Source organism: Athene cunicularia (genome assembly GCF_003259725.1).
Source record: "Athene cunicularia isolate RWA chromosome 2 unlocalized genomic scaffold, athCun1 chr2_part1, whole genome shotgun sequence".
NCBI classification, from domain to species: domain Eukaryota; kingdom Metazoa; phylum Chordata; class Aves; order Strigiformes; family Strigidae; genus Athene; species Athene cunicularia.
This window is the reverse complement of record NW_020799095.1, coordinates 35,259,927-35,279,137: the sequence shown is the minus strand read 5'-3', so window position 1 is coordinate 35,279,137 and position 19,211 is coordinate 35,259,927. Positions and strand designations below refer to the sequence as shown.

The following is a 19,211-nucleotide window of genomic DNA, read 5'->3' as shown; positions in this document are numbered from 1 at the left end:
TGCTGAGCTGCCGGACTGTCTGTCACTACCAAAGGATTGCTGGGCAATCATCTAGCAGTAGTGTCACAAAAAGGCCAGAAAGTCCAAGCTCTATTTATCCCATCAAACTAGATAGCTAGAGTGGTTCATTAGACTTTCAACTGTAAAATGTAGTGAGGCTTCCTTGGAGTGACCCTAGATCAACAGACTGTCAACTGTGCTTAGGTATGAACTCGTGTAGTAAATGTGTCTTCCCATGAAGTGCTGATTTCCTGCCTGGAGAGTTGTCCGTGTTGTGGCAATGACCATTTTGTCACCACAGTGTTGCACGGTTTCTCGTGATCTGGCCAGTACTGTAGCGCGTGTGAAATGGGGTGGGGTGCTTGTGATTCCTGTCTTGGCAGAACTGCTGTGTTCCATCATCACTCCCAGCCGGACCGTGTGCAGGACATACCCATGGGATGAAAATAATGGATTTGCTGCCTCGTTATTTGCTAGGCATTAAGACATCAGATTTCTGAGAATATGTATATGTAAAATAGTATGTTCTTGGAACTCGTGATACGGATCAATTGCACAAATCCATGTTAACTGTTTTGAAGGGTAAGGCTGTGATGTCCAGAGTTTGTGTATTCATAGTGGTAGTTTTTAATTCCAGTATTATTGGTGGTGACATTTACTTTCCGAGTAATGCATTCACCAAACAGGTACTAAAAAAATAACTGATGTTGCTGTAAGTTCACTTCTGCTTTTTTCTACAGCAACTTACACTCATTGTAGGTCCTTGAAAAGTAATGCCAAAATTTACTGGATAGAAGCTCTGTAGTAGCAAAGACCATCTATTTCTGTACGGTGGCTTTAAGCAGCTATGTTTACAAGACCATACACTGAAGTATATGCTGTATACTACAGCTACAGCTGCAGGGGCCATAGTGTACCATTCTTTTTCGAAAAGGAAAGCTTTCTCTAAATCAAGAAATCCCTACACAGGGATCTATCTATATATGCTTTTGAGGTAACCTGACCAGAAATGACTGCCACACTCCTGGAGCCAGTTATTTCAGCTTTTAAGTGTCCATATGCTGCACTTTACTGTCACAGTCAACTGTACCTCTCTGTCAGCAGTTTAACTGAGCATTCAGTGTAGTCACCACCCACTTCTTACTGGTAGCTAATGCTGCAAGAGGAGTGAAATATCATGTTCTGGACTTAATGTTAAATAGGGAAAGCATATGAATTCGTTATGGAAAATTCCAGGATAGCAAACTAGCCTTTTAAAAAATAATTGTACTTCAAAAAATGTTCATGCTGCTGCTATTAATAAAATGCTAAACGTGTCCCTGTTCAATCCACAGTTGTTGCTATATATGACTATACAAAGGACAAAGACGATGAGCTGTCGTTCATGGAGGGTGCAATCATTTATGTGATAAAGAAGAATGATGACGGCTGGTATGAAGGAGTTTGCAATCGAGTAACTGGCTTGTTTCCTGGGAATTATGTTGAATCAATCATGCACTATGCCGATTAAAATCCTTTGCTTTTCAAAGTTGGGTCTTGTATTCAGTCATACCATGATTATTTACAAGGGGTAACTAAAAGCTAACAGACTTGTCATAATATACTTTCAAAAAACTGTGCCCATTTCTTCAGGCCATACTGTTTTAATGGTATGATTGAATGTCCATCTCTCTAAGTCTCTGGAGACAGAATGTCTTACCTGATGGCAATTTGTAAAACAAGCAACTGTCTATAACTGGTTATACTTACTTACTTATGCATTGTTAATTTTATGACCAGCCTAAATATTCTGGGGAAGTAGGGTATAATATTTAATGAACCATGATCAGATTGTGCCATTACATTTTTCAGTACAGCATGGTAACTAACACTACGTTAGACTAACATATTAAAATCTGGATGAGAAGTTTAATGTTAGTGCTGGTCATATTACTTTTTGTTTAGACTCTTTGCTCATTCTTGAACTCTATTTGTTTAAAGCATGCATACAAACTTATGTATTGAAATATACTTTTTTAAAAATCCAAGATGCTTCCAATTGTTGTAATCTTTACCTGGAGTATTCTCACTAAAGTCTATTACAATGAGTTGTTTGGGTCTAAGGTGTCCATGTGAATCAAAAAATGGGTGGTCTTATGTATGTGTAATTTGTACCCAAGTTTTTTTAATGAGTAAATTTACATTATGACTTTTTCCATTCATAAATATATAAGTGAACCAAAGGTCTTGTCCATTACTTTGTTGGTTGGCTTGGCAAAGAAGTTTGGAATGCTAACGTAGCAAAATCATGGCTGTGTTATCCCAGGCAATGTACTGAAAAGCAAATGTTTGTAATGTGACTTTATCACTGACAGAGGGCAAATAAATTAGATATGAAACTGGAATTACACATTTATACATACTCTTAAAGGTTCTTTTCTTCCAAAATTAGTTTTAGCAAGGATTCCTGCTTGAATCTAGTTATCTAGAATGTAGTTTAGACACCCATCTGTACCTGACACTTCTCAGTGGAAACTCTGTCTCGCTTGGTGCCATGCCCACCTGAGCTGGGAGGGCAGGCTCTCCTCAGGATACCACAAAGGGGAGTGCACATGACAGGAACTTAACCACTGTGTGAAAGGTTCACATGCAGAGTTAGAGACGATAAACTTCCCTGCTCTACACATTGAGGCTTAAATAACTGAAAAGGAATGTGGTACCACTGGATAATTTAATTACTGTAAGAGGAATGTGTCTGACTTCAAAGCAGACTTCTAGGAGGGTACTGAATATACCCTAGAAATGAGCAGTGGAAGGTGATGGAGTTGAAGCTTTGACTGGCTGTAGAATCATTCATTTTTAGAAAGTTAGAAATACTGAGTCTTTCATTTTCTTAGATATACCTGTATTTCGTTACAAACTGGAAAACTTTTCACTGATGTATATAACCAATCCAAGTCTACATATGGTCTTTTACAGGAAACCAGATGCTGTATACACAGTTCCAGGTGCTTGTGTACTTTAACAGCCAGGAATCAAACCATCTCTCTTTACAGACCTTTATCAGGCAGTAACATGCATGCTCTGTTTATTAGTGTGAAAAAGTGAAATCTGGGACAACTTCAGTTCTTATACACTGATTTATATTTATTCTCATTGTGGCCTTTGTGCATCAGCATGTAAACATCTTCCCCACCCACCCACAATTAATAGGCCCCACTAAAACAATTGTACAGCACAGTTTGATTTGCTCTGAATTGTATGGCCTCCCACAATAAAACACTTGATATGTTTTTTTAAAAAATTATAACTTCAAAAAAAAAGTGTTTTAAAAAAATAATTTTTGGTAGCCTGTGTTGGAAGCAAATAACTTGAAGTAGATTTAGGCACAGTCTGGTAAGTAGCTGCCAGAACGAGTGGAAGAAGTCCTCTCACTTGTCACGCAGGAGTACCATTTCTGTCAGCTGAATGAGGGCTTCTCTTTCCGGGGATGGCCGTAGTTTACTGATCTCTCTTGTAGCTTCATGGCAGTAGCGCTGGGCGAGGTAGGTTGTTTGCTGCACACCATCACTCTTGTGTAAGAAGACAGTTAAAGTAATGGATAACTGGTCAGCCTCCCTCCTGCCTCTTCCAGTTACAGGGGGAAATTTTCAGGTCAGTAAGTACCCTGAACATTTAATTATAGGCTGAAGGGGAAAGCAAGAGGATTCATTCTGTGTTCACTGAATCCTCCATCTCTTCCCTAAAGTATCAAAATACTAAAACTTATTGATGCTGAACTTATGTATGCTTACAAAACAACACTGCTATTAATAACATACTACTCAGTAGGATTAGAAACTAATGGTTTAACCCCTCCCCTTCTGTCCTAAAGATATGTAAGAAAACATGCTATCCTGAAAAAATAGGTATTAATTTTACACAGACAATTATTCAGTCTTTTCAGACCACAGTCAGTTAATAACACAAATGTGGACTGTGCACTGCAGTTACAAGACTGACTGGTAATTATGTGCTGCCTACACCAGTTGTTGGATACAGCTACTCTTCAACTGAAGGAACTGAGTTCATGCACAAGCTTTTCACTTTTATTATGTGGATTTTATGCTACTGGAGGGAAAAAAAGAGCTCTTTAGTACCTAGCATTTCTGCTAAAACACTGTCCCACAAAGACATTACAGAGCATGCTACTTAAACATGTATTTGAAAATGCAGCCCTGCTGTTTTATTTCAGAGGCAATGAATTTCAGGTTTCAGCGGCAATGAATTTCAGATTTCAGCAGGGACAGCACACATTGGTATCAAGTATTTGGTATTAGTCCTACCTGCAACACATATTTCCGAGCACGTTCAACATCTCCTGGCTTACTGAATCGTCTCATTATCATAGCATTCATTTCTGGAAACTAAGCACAAAGGGGGAAGGTTTTGTACTGTTAATGAGTTGTTTTCTGTGCAGCTGTTTGCCATGCTAAGTTCAAAAAAACCCAAAGCACAGACCTCTTCCCCTGCCAGTTGTTCCTACGGATACAGCTGTAAGTTAATACCTGCAATCTGCCTAGGACTGTAGTATAGCAAAGCCCAAGCATTTAAATCTTAAAACTAGCTGGCACTGTTGGCTGTAGCCAAGCAATAGTAAAGAAAAATGCCCTATATTTTGCACTTTCATACAGGTGTTTACCACATTACAGCAATGGTCAAAAAATAAAATGGTTATAAAAAATGTGAGCATGACATTAATATTTAGTCTCCTAATTAATACTAAATTTAAGTATTAAATACTTCTGCTTAGTTTTATAACTGTTGTTCACACTTTCCTGGGTTACTGAGATCTAATTCCCTCTGCTAGCAGTTCACCCTTTAACAGATAATAAAAGTATTTTTAATAATCAGATAAGCCTCATAAACTGCCATTAGCACCTGTCATCCCAGCATGTTGAGAAGATGTGTAATTTCTGATGTGGCTACTTCCAGGTGTTCAATCTGGTTCAGGTATTCTTTTATCACAAATGATGGTTACTGTTGGCACACTTAGAAGCACCACCTCTCCCCCCCACAGGTACAGCAGAGAACCCAAGAGGATTTTTTCCTTCTGTATCACAGAGTCCAACCTGTAAAACTCTTCATGATACCTTTGACTATTAGATCTATCCACTGAGGCTTTCCATTCTCTGGTATTTTACATACACATGACAGATTTTTGTAAGAGGAAAATGTATTTTGTTTTCAATCACATGGAGTCTGTAGTTAGTACTGCACACTCCAGTGATTCTCTGCAAATTAGGTAGATAACTAAAGTTGGTTGTCTGAGGTCACTGCATAATTTAGCTAAAGATGCAGGCACTTTCCTCAGACTGCCCAAAAATAGAAAAATCTGGTGCTCAAAGGCCACAACTCAAGGTAGCTATTCTGCAGAAAATTTCTTTTTAAAGGAAAGAAGAGTTTGTTCATCTTGTCTGAAAGGGTTATAGTCAAACAAAGATTATTTTATTACTGTACTGTAAACAATGATGTGCTTTCCTTGCACACATTTGGTCCTCAAACTAGATCTACAAACTTGTTAGGGAACAAATGTAGCCCCCCTCATTGTGGCATTTCCCTATTACTCAGAGGTAGTCTTGGAAGATACATTTAGAAGTTTACTGGTGACTCATACTTGGCTTTCTCTAGACCCTCACTTTCTTCCCATGTAATGACAATTTAATTGCAATGTTCATATAATCCATTTTCACATTATTTACATTTACAATGATATAGGATGCGTGTGTTTTCATGTTTTATAGTTAAGCACTAAAGGATATAAAAATCCCCAAACCTGTAATTAGCAGATATAATGGGCAGTATGTAAGCATTTGACAGAAATGCTTATAATAAAAATAAACTCTAAATTCTTCAACTGTACTAGTTTAAGAGTGGCTGTAGACTTACCATATACTAGTGTATTTCCTTAAAAAAGAATTATTTTTTTTTACCAAATGAACTAGCTTCAAATACTGAATAAAGAGGTCTTACATCAAGCTAAACATTTTTTTGTATAAAGGCCAGTCCTTAATATTCTAATGCTCAAAGGTGTATTTTAGAGGGAGAAGAGAGGACAAGAAGTAAAGAAGGCTGTCACTGAAGATCCAGAGCACATTAAGAACTAAAGTATGTTTGTCAAGAAGACAACACAAGGATTACCAAATATATTAAAGATTATGCAGGATAGCAGCAAGATTAATTCCAAGAAAAAAGACTGCCTATAACTGACAATTACATTTTGGACTGTCTTCAAGACCTGGCTCAGGAGTTTTTATTCTCAGATACAAATAGATGAAACATCTTTTAGGAGCAGCACAGATCAGTGTCTGTTGAATCTCCAAATTTTTTTAGCACTTATACTTTGTTTATATAGCACTTAAGTCTGTAGTGCTGTTCTTCCAGTTTCTTGAAAACAACAGGAAATTTTCAGCAAAGAAGCCTTTCAGTTAATGTGGAAAACTTTGCAAGATGGGCAAGTTATCTTTCAATGCAAAATCATACGCTTACCACCTATCAAAGATATAAATGAGGAAAAGTGTTTAAAAGTGACCCACAAAGAACAAACAAGTTTTTAAAATAGAACCGACAGACTTTCTTTTTTTGTATTTCCATATTATGAACTCATTTATCTTATAAAGCTAATTAAATAGGAAGTTGAAAGTCAGACAGCCAACCCAAACAAATAAATAACAATATAGTTTTAATTAAAAAATTGGAATATTCAACACCCACAAGACAACCAGTGTCACCCATTCTCTGCCAAGATCAAGAATATTTGCAACATGTCCTTGTTTCTCTGCACAGGTAGCCTTGACACAAAAATAAACCGACCATTTAACAATTGCATCCTCTTTCTGTACTTGAGTCTCTCACTGTTCTTTAGACAACTCAGTTGCAGATGACTAACAGGATCCTGCTGCTTATCAACAAATTCTGAAATAATGATTCAAGAACAAGTTTTTGAAGCCCCCAGACAAGTCTGTGGGGAGGAACAGAGAACATGGAGGAGGTTGTTCTCAGCATGAATTTGTCTGCATTAAGTGGCTGATGCTCTTTGCTTTCCTGTCTTCTGACATAAAATGTTCTCATAAATGCTCAAAGGATGAGGAAACAAACACATGCATATGTTCCACCCCAGGCTCTTTAAGAAACAGGGAAGTAAATGTCATGGGTTTTGTGTTTTTTTAAAGTATTTTAAAATTTTCCTGTGTCAAGCTCTGCACAATTCCAATGAGAGCTCACAGACCAGAGCTCTACTGGAACTAGTTAGGCCAGTTTCTGTATCATGCTGTGAAGTCTGGTAGGAACCACTGCTTTCTAAGTCCCAAATCTTCTTTCCTCAGGTGAACCAGAAGCTTGACCAAGGTGCATTAAACCAGTTTCTTCCCCTTCAATGGAGTAGCACCAATTTTAATGTTTCTTTTGGTCCTGCAGGCACTTGTTTTCCTTGTACTCCTCCAAATCATTTTTAAGCCACTAAAAATCTTGACCGATTTTAAGCTTATTTTATTTATGATACAGTTATTTCTCTTATCCAATCTACTATTACATTTACCTCCAGAAGGGAAAGCTTCCTTGGATAAGCCTCAAGGACAAAGAGGTGAAGAGATCAAGTCCAATAGAGGTGCCCACATAAAAGCTAGGCAGATTTAAATCCTTGGCTCCAGGATGGATACAAATCCCAGAGCCTGGCAAAAAGCCTACACACACAGTTAAGCCTGGGGAGCCAAGATGTCTCAGGAAAGAACATAAGCAAGAAGCTACTCAGGAATAACCTGCAGAAAACATGCAAAAACTTTCAATACCTGCCCCTTTGCAAAGGTTAAGCACCTTCAACTGGGACAGCAAAAGACTGGTGCTGCTTTTGATACAAGGGCCTAATGGTAAGAGAACTTGTGTACAAAGGCATTTCTCAGTCTGAAAGAACATGTGAGTGCACAGTAAATCCAGCTGATCTTGAACACTGATTTTTCATACGTGCCCAGGCCATGCTCATCACTTACACTGTGGACTTGATGGGTTCAATCCAGTTCAAGCTGGACCTCCATGAGTGCTGTGAAGAGAGTGAACACCTTTTGCTTTGGGGAATTCCTGTTGACTTACCTGTCGACAAGCAAACAAGACAGGGCCTGTGGCTAATCCAAGCTTGAGGTCTGCTGCTGTTGGTTTCCCTAGACGGTCAGCACACGATGTAAAATCCAGCACATCATCTATTAGCTGGAAAGAGATAAACATACAGGTTATTTTAAATATTTTTTTTTTAACAAGAACTAAATACAGAATAATCCTTGTTAAGACAAGATTTATAAAAGGGATTAAGACAGCCCACTTTGATTTCTAAGGAAGAATTTAGATTCTAGATTCCCTTTAGTTCAACAAAAGCACTACCTGAAAAGCTATGCCAACATTTTTTCCATACTGGTATGCAATCTCATGAACTTTGGGATCAGGGCAGCCTAGAATTGAAACCTGAAAAGAAAGAAAACAAAACAAAACAAAAAACAAGTAAAGAGAAAGTTTTAGTTACCATCCACTTTTAGTCTCTGACCATAGGTGTGACATAGCAAACACTGACAGTAGTGATCTGGGAGGGGAAAAAAGCTGACTCGGTATCACATTCTTGCTTATCTCTGTTCATGGATACACACAATTAGCCAAGCTGATTAGAAAACAAGGCTGAACAGCAATGCAGTTTAAAAAATATATTCAAGTCTGGAAAGAGATTAGCTTTATTAAATGTTTATCAGACTTAGAAATTACATTGCAAGGATAAAGAGAGAAGAAATGTAGAGGCACTGCACATGTCAGCTAGTAGTCATATACAGTCCAGTGACAGGGAAATTAAATTTATTAAATATATAAATCAGCCAGGGGATAACTGGAGGACAGAAAACAGATAAACAGACGTTACATGCCTCATAAAAGATCCACAAAACTGGATGTGTTGCACCCTTTTATAGGAGGAACAGTTGAGATAAGGAAAACTATTTTTAAGGGTGATGTTAACTGTAACTGAATTGCTCAGGAAGATGAGCTGAATAGCTTGCAAAGGAAAGTATCAAGGGATAATTAGTGGCAAAGACAAGACAGCAAATGAAAAAAGTATACCAAGCTAGACGAAAGTATCACCGAGATAAACAAATAAAACATTTTAACTGAGTACAGATAAAGGAATTTACTTGAGAGGCAGAAATTTTGCTGAATAAACACCACAAAGCTAAAATACAGGACACAAATTAAGATTTGAGAATGAATATCTTGCCTCAGAGTATGGGCACTTACGCTTTTGCATTTATGTATTGATTATACACTTTGCAAAATGAGGTTGGTTACATTTAAATACTCAGATTTATTTTAGCCTCCAATAAAACAATTCAGAACAGGGAGCAAAAATCCATCCTGGTTTACTGCATTCCAAAACTCCTATGACTAATGGAAGGAGTGAAGATACATTTTACTTAATGTAACAATAAAAATACGTTAGGAAAACCACAACATGAAAATATATGTGTGTGTGTGTGTATATATATAAATTCCTCTCTACATTATGTAAGGTAGGATCATTAAAAAGAAAAAAAAAAAACCACCCCAAACCAAAATCAACCCCAAGCTAAAAGCAAGTTCAGTAGTAACTTTGAAGGTGAACATGAAGATGGAAGTAAGAAACAACATTATATCCTAATAAATGTGATGCAACTCACAAGATTAGAAACTATTTCATGCATCAGTGCATTTCGTAACCGAGCATCAGAACGTTTCCCAGTCATAACCTGCATCCATGGATAACAGTTAAAACCCAGGGGAATCTGAATGCTTGAGGCATTAGCAGCATCTCACATTTCCCGATTTTATTTAAAAGAGTAGCATAGTGTAGCAGGAAAATAATGCCAGTTAATTCTAATCATAAAAAGTCCTGAAGGCTATTAGAACAGAGTGAACTGCAAATATGAGATACTTAAACAGATGTTGCTAGGGACTATTAAACTAGAACATTTGCTCTTTTATCCTTCCTTTGATGCTTGGCTCTTAAGTCTCAGTATTTGCCTAAAGAGCTAACATCTACTGCTGTACCATGCCTAACAAACTTTTGGCTGCTTTTGTAATATAAATCAAGTAATACCAGCAAGGCAGGGAGACTGCATCTACCCTGTTTCAATGAAATCTTTACCTATCACCACAGTTCATGTGAAAAATTAAAATATGGAATTCAGAAGAGCAGTGACAAAATCCTGATTAATGGCAAAGGGTCAGAGTAGACACAAGTTGGTAGATGGGGGGAGGAAGTGCCATGTTAAGAAAAGAGCTCATTTAATCCGAAAAGTCAGAGCAGAGCTATTCCTAGGTGCGCAGTTTTCTGAGGACACAGACATTACCTATATGAAGAATCACAGCAGTATATGTACATTCAAAAACAGAGGCATGAGTTACAGAATGTAGCAAGAAAAAATCATCAATGCAGAATTAATTCTTGCATCTTTGCAAGAGAAGACCTTCATAGCTTCTCTTCAGGTTATGAACATTTCTGAAGAAAAAAAAAAAATTAAAATCCAGGAGACTGATAAGCCTAATCACACCCCAAGTGAACTCCTCTCTGACCATGACCACATCATAAACCTGCAACATGACTGGGTCTTGCCTACCAGGGAGTTCTTTCAGGAGCCTATTTCTCAAATTGCTCTTGCAGATTATTGCCCCCATCTGGACACTCACTGGGATGCAGGCAGGCAGCCCTGTCCCAGTCAGCCTGTCACTGAGTGATGAAGCCACACTGGGATAAGAGCATGCATTTACAAATACAAATCAGGATAACAATGTCAATATGAGGATATATATATAAATGATAAAGCTCACCCTTTGAAAACATCCTATAGCTCCTCTTGTATGACTGGTTGATTACAAATTTAATCTTGCAAGAATTCAGACTTCTCCTCCACTAAATCCTGATGAAAAATCCTTCCTAACACCAAGTGGAACAAATTCTTTAGAAAGCTTTTTGAATTTTGTAAAGCAAGTCAATCTGCTTGGCATTATTTCAAACACACTTTTTAAAATAAAAAATTGTTTCTACTATTTTATGTTACATGAGAGACTATAAACCAATCTTGCCTCTTTACTTAGAGTTTCACATCCATAAAACATTCTAACAACGGCTCTGGGCAGATACACCCTGCTCTGTTATTTATCATGTGAGAATATGGTAGCCGGAGTCGAAAGCACTTGCACATCTATACCAGTGCCCTTTAGGTCAGAAAGGAAAACCTGCTGCTGGGCAGGGATATGCTTATATGAACAGTACAAGAGGTGTTTGCTCTCATACTCCTGGTTTTGTGGACACCACGGAAAGGAAAAGGCTCTAAAACCTTCCCCCTTTCCAGGCTTTCTCCTCCATGCCAATCTCCTGAAGCAGTCAGGATCCTGCCTTCTCATTTGTGGCTCATTCACCTGTTTTTCCAGACAGGAGCAATGTACCGTTTTCCAGTGGAATCACAGCATAGTTTAGGTTGGAAGGGAACTCTGGAAGTTATTTGGCCCAGTCATCAGCTCAAAGCAGAGTTTACTTCACAGTTAGATCAAGTTGCTCAGGGCTGTGTCAAGTTCTGAGCCTCTCCAAGGATGAAGATCCCACACCCTGTCTCAGCAACCTGTTCCAGTGTTTGACTAACTTCACTGAGAAATTTCTAACAGCTAACGGAATTTTTCCATGGTACAGCTTGTCCTTTCCCTTCTCATGTCTCCATCATCTCTACGCCCTCCCATTACATAGCTGGAGACAGCAAGAGGATTCTCCCCTTAGCGTTGGGGGACTAAAACTAAACCAGCTCTTGGCATATCATTTGCTCCAGCCCCCAGCCATCATGGTGGCCCTTCACTGAACTCACTCCACAGTGTGAATGTCTGTCTCGTAGGAGGGAGCCCAGCCTTGAGGTCTCACATGACGAGAGGAAACCAGTCACTTCCCTTGAAGTGCTAGCTATGTGGGTAGCGACACAGCCCAGTATGTGCTTCTCCTTCACTGTTGCAGGGCACACCGCTGACCTCCAGGCTCTTCAAATCCTTAATGGTAACTACTCTTGAGGAGGGGATTACAAAGACCTACCTGGGAGAGGAAGATGTCTACCCAGCAGAAGCCTTGCCCCAACAGACAACTATTTTGTCCTGAGTCTGCATTTTCATGTGTTTGACATTTTCTTAAGTAATTAGTATTTTAACATGTCAACCAAGTACTCATTTGTGAAGAATTGTACTTCCACAGAAGTGAAGATTAATTGCCTGAATATTTGTGATATATTTGTGCTAATCTTTTTCATAGCAAACATTACGAAGAAGAAATATCCCCAAAGGAGTTACTATTAAATAAGGAAATTTACTGGTTGACTAATATCTGATGTTATACTGGTGCTATCATCCTACATCTGTCACTGGACTTTACTGTAGTCTGCATGCCTAGTTGGGGGGGGTGTGTGTGTGTCAGTTTTGCTGGTGGGGCTCAGATGTCTTATTTTCCTAGACGCAAGTTCCATACCCTGCTAGGTTTTTCTGATGAAGCCTTTACACGAGGAGGCTGTGTGCTTTCTCCTAATAGAGGAATCAAGAATCTCTAGTGCAACTTTACACTTATCTGAAAACAAACATGATTTAATCCCTCTTCTGAAAGTATGCTGTGCAAAATATAAACAGTGTTATGAGGGTTAGGAATTCACATTACAGCAGGATAAAAAAAGACAGAAAGAGAACCTGCTCAGCTTATTTTCCTGTCTCCAGCTTGCCTGATGACTAATAGAAATTCCACTTCAGCTTTATTGTTTCTGAATTCTTGAGCCAAAGTCACCTCTCATGTTTCTCTGAAAAATGCCTTTCAGTAACTAAAGCTTCAGTGACCCTCTGGGCCATCTGCCACCATTTCCTTTTGCAATGTATTACTTTGACTGCAACTTTGGTAACATTCCCCCATGCAGAACTATTGTAGAAATAAACTGCAGACTAGGATGGCTCTAACATCTTGAACAGACTGTTCTGTCCATTAAAAAAATATTTTGGTAACTTAAAAGGACTTTTGATTTTAATGTGATAATGCTTTGGTGGTGCAGGAGGTATCTAATACAGTGACTAGACCAGTGTTGACAGACTACCTATTACCTCATTTAGACATTTTTCCAGGAATACTCTACTTTTCCATCTCTAAGGCATGACACTGTGGAATTCTAAGATGCCACCTGAACTTGTCTGACATCTTCTTTCCAGTCAATACTTATTTATGCACAGAAACAAATCACTGTTTTTTTCTATCATTCACAGGAACTGAATTGCTTCTAATGCCTTGTTGTAACTGAAGTTCTGAAAACCAATAATCTCTCTCCTTAGCTTTGTCCCTGACAACAAGATGTGAATATTCTTGATTCACCAAATGAATTTCCTTTCAAGCTAGAACTGATGATCCTGCTTATCATTTTCACTACAGAAAACAGAACTTCCTTGATTCCATCCTTTCCCTTAGTAGCCAAAACTAGCTGAGCAAAAAACCCCACAACACCCCTACCCACCTCCAAACCCCCCACAAATCCCAAACAAAAATCTCCTTTTTACTGCTATCAATAGAGTTCTCCTACTCCACGCAGAAAGAGACTGAGGGAGACACACACACACATACATATATATATATAAAAATAATATATATACATATATACACAACTCATTGCTACTGTGTGCAAGAAGTATGGTTTTGCCATAAAGACAGACCTCTCTCCTGCTTTTCCTTTATAACATAAATTCTACTGCATATAGAATTAGAGTAATTCAGCAATGGAACAACTTAGAACAACCACTAGAAGAAAAGCAGCCAAACACTCCTTTCTCCAGCATCACAGCCACAATCTGGAGGGAAGTGCTTAAATCCTTAACTTTTGTGAGTTATGAGAAGGAAAAAACTCAATATAGCAGCTTTGTAAGGAGAATCCACCCAGTGAAAAGGTGATTTCTTCTTCTATCTGTGAAGCTTCTTTTAGGAAGGCTGTCACAGTGAAGATAAGAACTTGTATGTTTTTATTGGGATAGCAGAATAACATGATGCGCCTTACTAGTCCAACTGCCCACTAATATAAATAAAGACTTGCAAGGGCAATTCTTGCCAGGGTTATATAGCCATTAATATGAACAATCCAGAAGACTTAATTTCTTTCCTCCGACTAGGATGAAAGATATTTTCCCTCCCCACAAAATCTGTGTCTCATTCTATACGATCCTTTTGATTTAAGCAATTTTCAACTGCTGCCTATTGCAAAAATATACCAATTCTGTGAGAACAAAGGACGATGACTATCACTAGCACAGATTTTTAGACTAATTTTCTTAGAATTCTTGCTATAGCATACAGCAGCTATACTGCTTTTAATTAAAAAAAAACAAAACAAAACAACAACATTGTAACTCTCTTTGGGGTGAAATTTTTGCCCACTTTCTCCATCTTCTGCACTAAAAATAAACATTTTGAATAAGAACATCCATCTTGCATCAGATCTTTCTGTAATGAAATAACAGATCTGAGTGACAGATGGGGTTGGATATAGCGATTAATAGTTAAAATATCAGACAAATCAAGAAGCGCAAGCTTCTGTTCTTTTACAATGTAGAGTATGCACAACTAGTTGTTTCCTCCCACTATTATCATTTAAGGTCTCACTTGGCACCAATGAGTGAGACTAGATGTCAAAGACGACTTAAAAATCAAATTACAGGCTCAAGAATTATCAACTGAGATTAAAAATACTCTTTCAAAGTTGCAGAACTTCAGAAATTAAAGGCTGCCACTGTAAACTTATTTTGATTCAAGTGAGGATAACAATAAATCTGTGTTTGAATATAAAACAGAAAAGAAAAAGTGAAAACCAATATTGAAGGCTACACAGCTGAACTGTGATAAAATGCAATCTCAAACCCAGTCACATTCTGGCAGAATACCATTTAAAGAGTTTGCTTTGGAGGGTCTCCAGAGAAAACAGCAATAACTAGGAGTTTAGCTGTGAAGCTTACAGTATGGTATGTTAACTTTAGAAGAGACAGACGTACATACTGCTTTACAACTGTTTGCTATGAGACTTGCAGTCTTCTTAAAAGTCTTCTCGAGGTAGTGAGCAAATCTCTCATTCTCATTTTCCTTGGAACCCAACTGGAGGAATTCACCTAAAGAATTGCACAGATGGGAGTTTTTATTTGTGGATTTACTGCTTAGGCAAGCAAATCTGAAGATAAAAATTAAAAAAAAAAAAAAAAAAAAATCTTACCACGCACCAGATCTTCAATCACCTGAGTTAGAACAGAGATGATAGTAGTGTTTCCAATTCGTGCCAAAGCTACGGAAGCAGCTGAGAGGATGAAGTCACCAGCTAGAACAGCCTAAGAATAAAAAAAATTTAAATTGATCTTTTAAGTTTTTTCCTGTAAGTGCTAATACAGACAATACCATTTCCTTTATTTGACAGGTCTACTCACATCACATCATTTTCCTACATAAAGCACACAGATCTCCTTGTGAGAGAGAGGAAACAGAAGATAACCAAATATTGAAATTCAAAGCATTTTAAAATTCCTATCTTATAGTGCTGCTTATAATTTTCTATATAAGCACTGTCCTCCCTGTATGCAGTTATCTGAATGTGTTTGCCTGTGAAGTTTTTTTGAACATTACTTCTGTATTTGACCATTCTGTTGTGACTGTTATGCCTTGTTAGCTCTAAATTGCTATGCTAAGTTCTGATGCATCAGCAGCGTACTTTTCTTGCATTTTCTGGTTAAGACCTTCCTTTTACTACTCTATGAAGAAACACCTCTCAAATAAAAAATTTCACACTGACTAAAAACCTTTTTGCATTTACTACTGAATCAGAGTAACATACAGTGTTCTGGATGAGGTATAAATTCGAAGTATTCCAACAGCACTGCAGAGAATAGCATAGGGAACATAAAATTGGTAAGAATCACACTACAATCACACATTATCTAATGCTTCCCACAGTTCAGAAAAGGAACACACATTTGTCTTACCCACAACCTGCGTACACCTCTTCAAACCTTTTTCTGGCATATCCCAAGACTGTGCCTAGGGATAGTAATGTGACAAAAACCCTAGGTATTTGTGCTTTGCTGAAACTCAACGGCAAGTCTTGCCCATAATAGCAAACTCACCTTCCTCTCTCCCCAGATTTGGTTGACTGTCATTTTTCCTCTGCGAGAATTTGCATCATCAATAACATCATCATGAACTAGGCTAGCTGTGTGGATCATCTCGGCAATTATGGCCACAGATCGCTGGCTCGCTTGCACCTCCCTAAAATAAAAAAACAAGAACTGTCAAATAATTACATCAATTATATGTGCTGCAATACACTAAAAGAAATCTCTACTAAAACCAAACAAAATTGTTTCTCTGAAAACAGTTTTTGCAGCTTTTTCCATGGTCTGAACCCCAACTTTCACACCTGGAATTAGGAAGACGAGAGAAAGTAAGATCATGTTAGTACAGTAAGCGCAATGGGACATTTCCATCCTTATTAGGCCTGCTTCTACCTTGCTGCATTAACAGTACTGCAAAACTCTTGAGTTATTCACTCTAATCCCTCTAAATCCAGACTGCAATAAATAGCACAGCATTGAGGATGCTTGGTTCCAAGATGGAAACCAGAAAATGTCAGAGAAAAGAATGCCAGGTAGCTTTGTAGGCAAGTTTTAAGTTTCCCTCATCTTTGTGTCGTGTTACCTGTAAGACAGACAGCATCACAAACTCTCCAAAGCTGGCTAACTCTACTAACCAGCAAGCTAGAGAGATCAGCAGGCACAGAAACCTGTATCCTATATCTGAAAGACGTAACTCATGGACCTTATCCTTTATGTCTGACTACCTTAAGACCTCAGAGGTTCTGCAAAAGCCTGAGGAATTAACCTGAATTATACTGCAGTCACTATAAACACTAACTACCTAACACTTACTGAAATTCAGTCTTTGGGATGTTCTAACACTGATGATTCAACTCTCAGTAGTTCACACCTACTTTATTTTTTAAACTAGGTGAAAGGAAGGTAATGAAAGAACATAAAAGCAATTATCTAGGGAACAAGGTTGGCAAAGTGAACATAAACAAGCCAACCTAGCTCACCCAAAGGACCATCTACCCTAGTATCCAACTGCCACTGCCTTGTTCTAGTATCTATCTTTTTTTCTACCTGATGAATGGGTTGAATGCAGGACACCAGAAATGGCTATCCCAGTCAGCCTTGCCTTATACCTGTAACAAGCCCACACGGATGTTAAAAAAAACCCCACAAACTCAGCAAAAGAAAAAATGACTTCTGATATATAGATACTTTACTTCTGGTATACAGATAAAAGAGCAAATAACACTATTTTCCAGCAGAACAGAAGAACTGAGAGAAACAGAAGATAGTAATTTCAACTCAGCTGCAGGGCATTTCAAACCTTCTTGCATTCCCTATGTCTATTAAAATCTAGTGATTAATCACAAAATGAAAGAACATCTTGCAGTCTGCTGACATAACATTGCCTTTTGACACCTACCTCTACTCAGAACTCTGCACTGCTGTCAGTGGGAGTTCTACACCCTGAACAATAGCAGGATGTGTGGCTCATAGGCTGTGAAAACTGGCTTTTAAACAACAGAAAGTAAGAGCTGGAAACCTTCACGGTTGTTTGAAGGTAAGTTTTACTGTGGTCTAGTAATTTAGTCAAATGCTAGTTCAGTGCAAATAGTTTTCCAAAATGAACTATTGTTACCAAGTAGCAGAACTTACCTTCAAAAAACTGTAAAGGTCTCCAGCCTCTTTCATGCACAGGTCTCCTTTTGGGGATTCCCTTTTTCATTAATTATGTCAGCAGACTGGACTTCCTGCTGGGAAGTAGCAGTAAATGGCAAGACTCACCGACATACCAAAACCTTTCAGTAGTACAGCACAAGGACAGACATTTCAAAAGTGAGTTTTGAAAAGTTCTGCATTATAGTGCATTTCATCTCTGACAATGACTAAAAATGGCATAGAAATGCTCACGGTTCATGTGTCTGGTGCCCAGAATATTGTATCAAACGTGATAATTTAACCTGAAGGGTTTTTTTCTAAACAACTATTTCTGCAAGGTCTCAAGCAAGGTTCTTCCCATCGCTGGCAAAAAAAATTGCAATAGTTTCCTACAAACATCTTGTGAGAATAATTCTGAATCAAAGCATGTCTATTTCAGGGAACACACACAAGAAACTGGATCCTTCTCATTCCCTGCCATTTTGCATTCTGCTTCTCCTGAAAAACAAAAGCAAAAAAGGAGCAGTAACTTAAGTCAGTAGGTAACTGGGTCCTCACAAATCCAGTAAGTGGAAAGATGCCATTTTTAGTTCATTCTCAAAGTAAAGGCACCCCAAGATGACATATATTTACACAAAATGTTTATACATCTCTAAGTTTATCTTTTTACACATGCCTTATATTAATTTTTAAGTCCTTGATCATGTTCTATTTTTCCGTAGGACTCCCTACTGAAGTGAGAAACTTTAACAAAATAGATGCAGGGCACTCAGCAGGGTGGGCTCTCAGCAGGATAAACTCTCAGCATAATGGGCTCTTGAGATAAGGGAGGAGCTGTCACTACTGAGTCCCAAGATAAGGAACAGGGATTCAAGGAATACTAAATTGACATGCTGAAAAGACCGAATTGGGTGAAAAGTCACAAGACGAAGAGGAGGCATCTTCAATCTTCATCCTGAAGACCCCCGCCCAAGACCACCAGGAACCACTGCCCAGACGCAATGGGGAGGGACTTGGGGTGGGATTTATGATAATGAATTCTCAAAACGAAATGTAATATCTCTCTCTATTCTCGGGATTATAATGAATACGTAAACGTCTTACACTACAGAAAGGAGCTACTTCTCACTTCCAAATGTGCACGTTTGTGGAGGAGTGATCCCCTGTGCACCCAGCGGTGAATAAACATACCTTCTTTATAACCTTCCTGGTTGTAAAGTCGTTACTCCGCACATCACTACTTGATTCTGTGGTAAGGTTTTATAGACCTACAGTACCCTGAGGTCTTTTAAATTACAGAACTTATTTCATGTACATGAACAAGACCAAAGCTGATTTTATACGTTAAAAAAACAAAACAAACACAGCTCTCCCCCTCTTCAAAAAAAAAAAAAAAAAAAAAAAAAAGG

At 38.2% G+C, this 19,211-nt stretch overlaps 2 protein-coding genes across 6 annotated transcripts in view; one reads left to right on the top strand and one right to left on the bottom strand.

The window, feature by feature from the left end:
• The window catches only part of ABI1 (abl interactor 1), a 77,722-nt gene extending 75,338 nt beyond the window's left edge, over positions 1-2,384 (top strand). The window contains exon 12 of the mRNA XM_026842085.1: positions 1,335-2,384. Coding sequence (XP_026697886.1) covers positions 1,335-1,510 — 176 coding nt within the window. The 3' untranslated portion in view covers positions 1,511-2,384. The remainder of the gene's footprint in view (positions 1-1,334) is intronic.
• A 669-nt stretch (positions 2,385-3,053) lies between these two features.
• Positions 3,054-19,211, bottom strand: part of PDSS1 (decaprenyl diphosphate synthase subunit 1) — a 48,807-nt gene continuing 32,649 nt past the window's right edge. The window contains exons 2-9 of one of the 5 annotated variants that reach the window (XM_026842090.1): positions 17,800-17,894; positions 16,180-16,321; positions 15,279-15,390; positions 15,068-15,177; positions 8,389-8,469; positions 8,104-8,217; positions 4,305-4,385; positions 3,054-3,551 (exon numbers count right to left, since the gene is read on the bottom strand). In XM_026842090.1, the coding sequence (XP_026697891.1) occupies positions 3,411-3,551; positions 4,305-4,385; positions 8,104-8,217; positions 8,389-8,469; positions 15,068-15,177; positions 15,279-15,390; positions 16,180-16,278 (738 nt within the window). In that variant the 5' untranslated portion in view covers positions 16,279-16,321; positions 17,800-17,894 and the 3' untranslated portion in view covers positions 3,054-3,410. Of the gene's footprint in view, positions 3,666-4,304; positions 4,386-8,103; positions 8,218-8,388; positions 8,470-15,067; positions 15,178-15,278; positions 15,391-16,179; positions 16,322-17,799; positions 17,898-19,211 lie in introns of all 5 variants that reach the window. The other 4 variants (XM_026842091.1, XM_026842086.1, XM_026842088.1 and 1 more) reach the window with 4 other exon arrangements.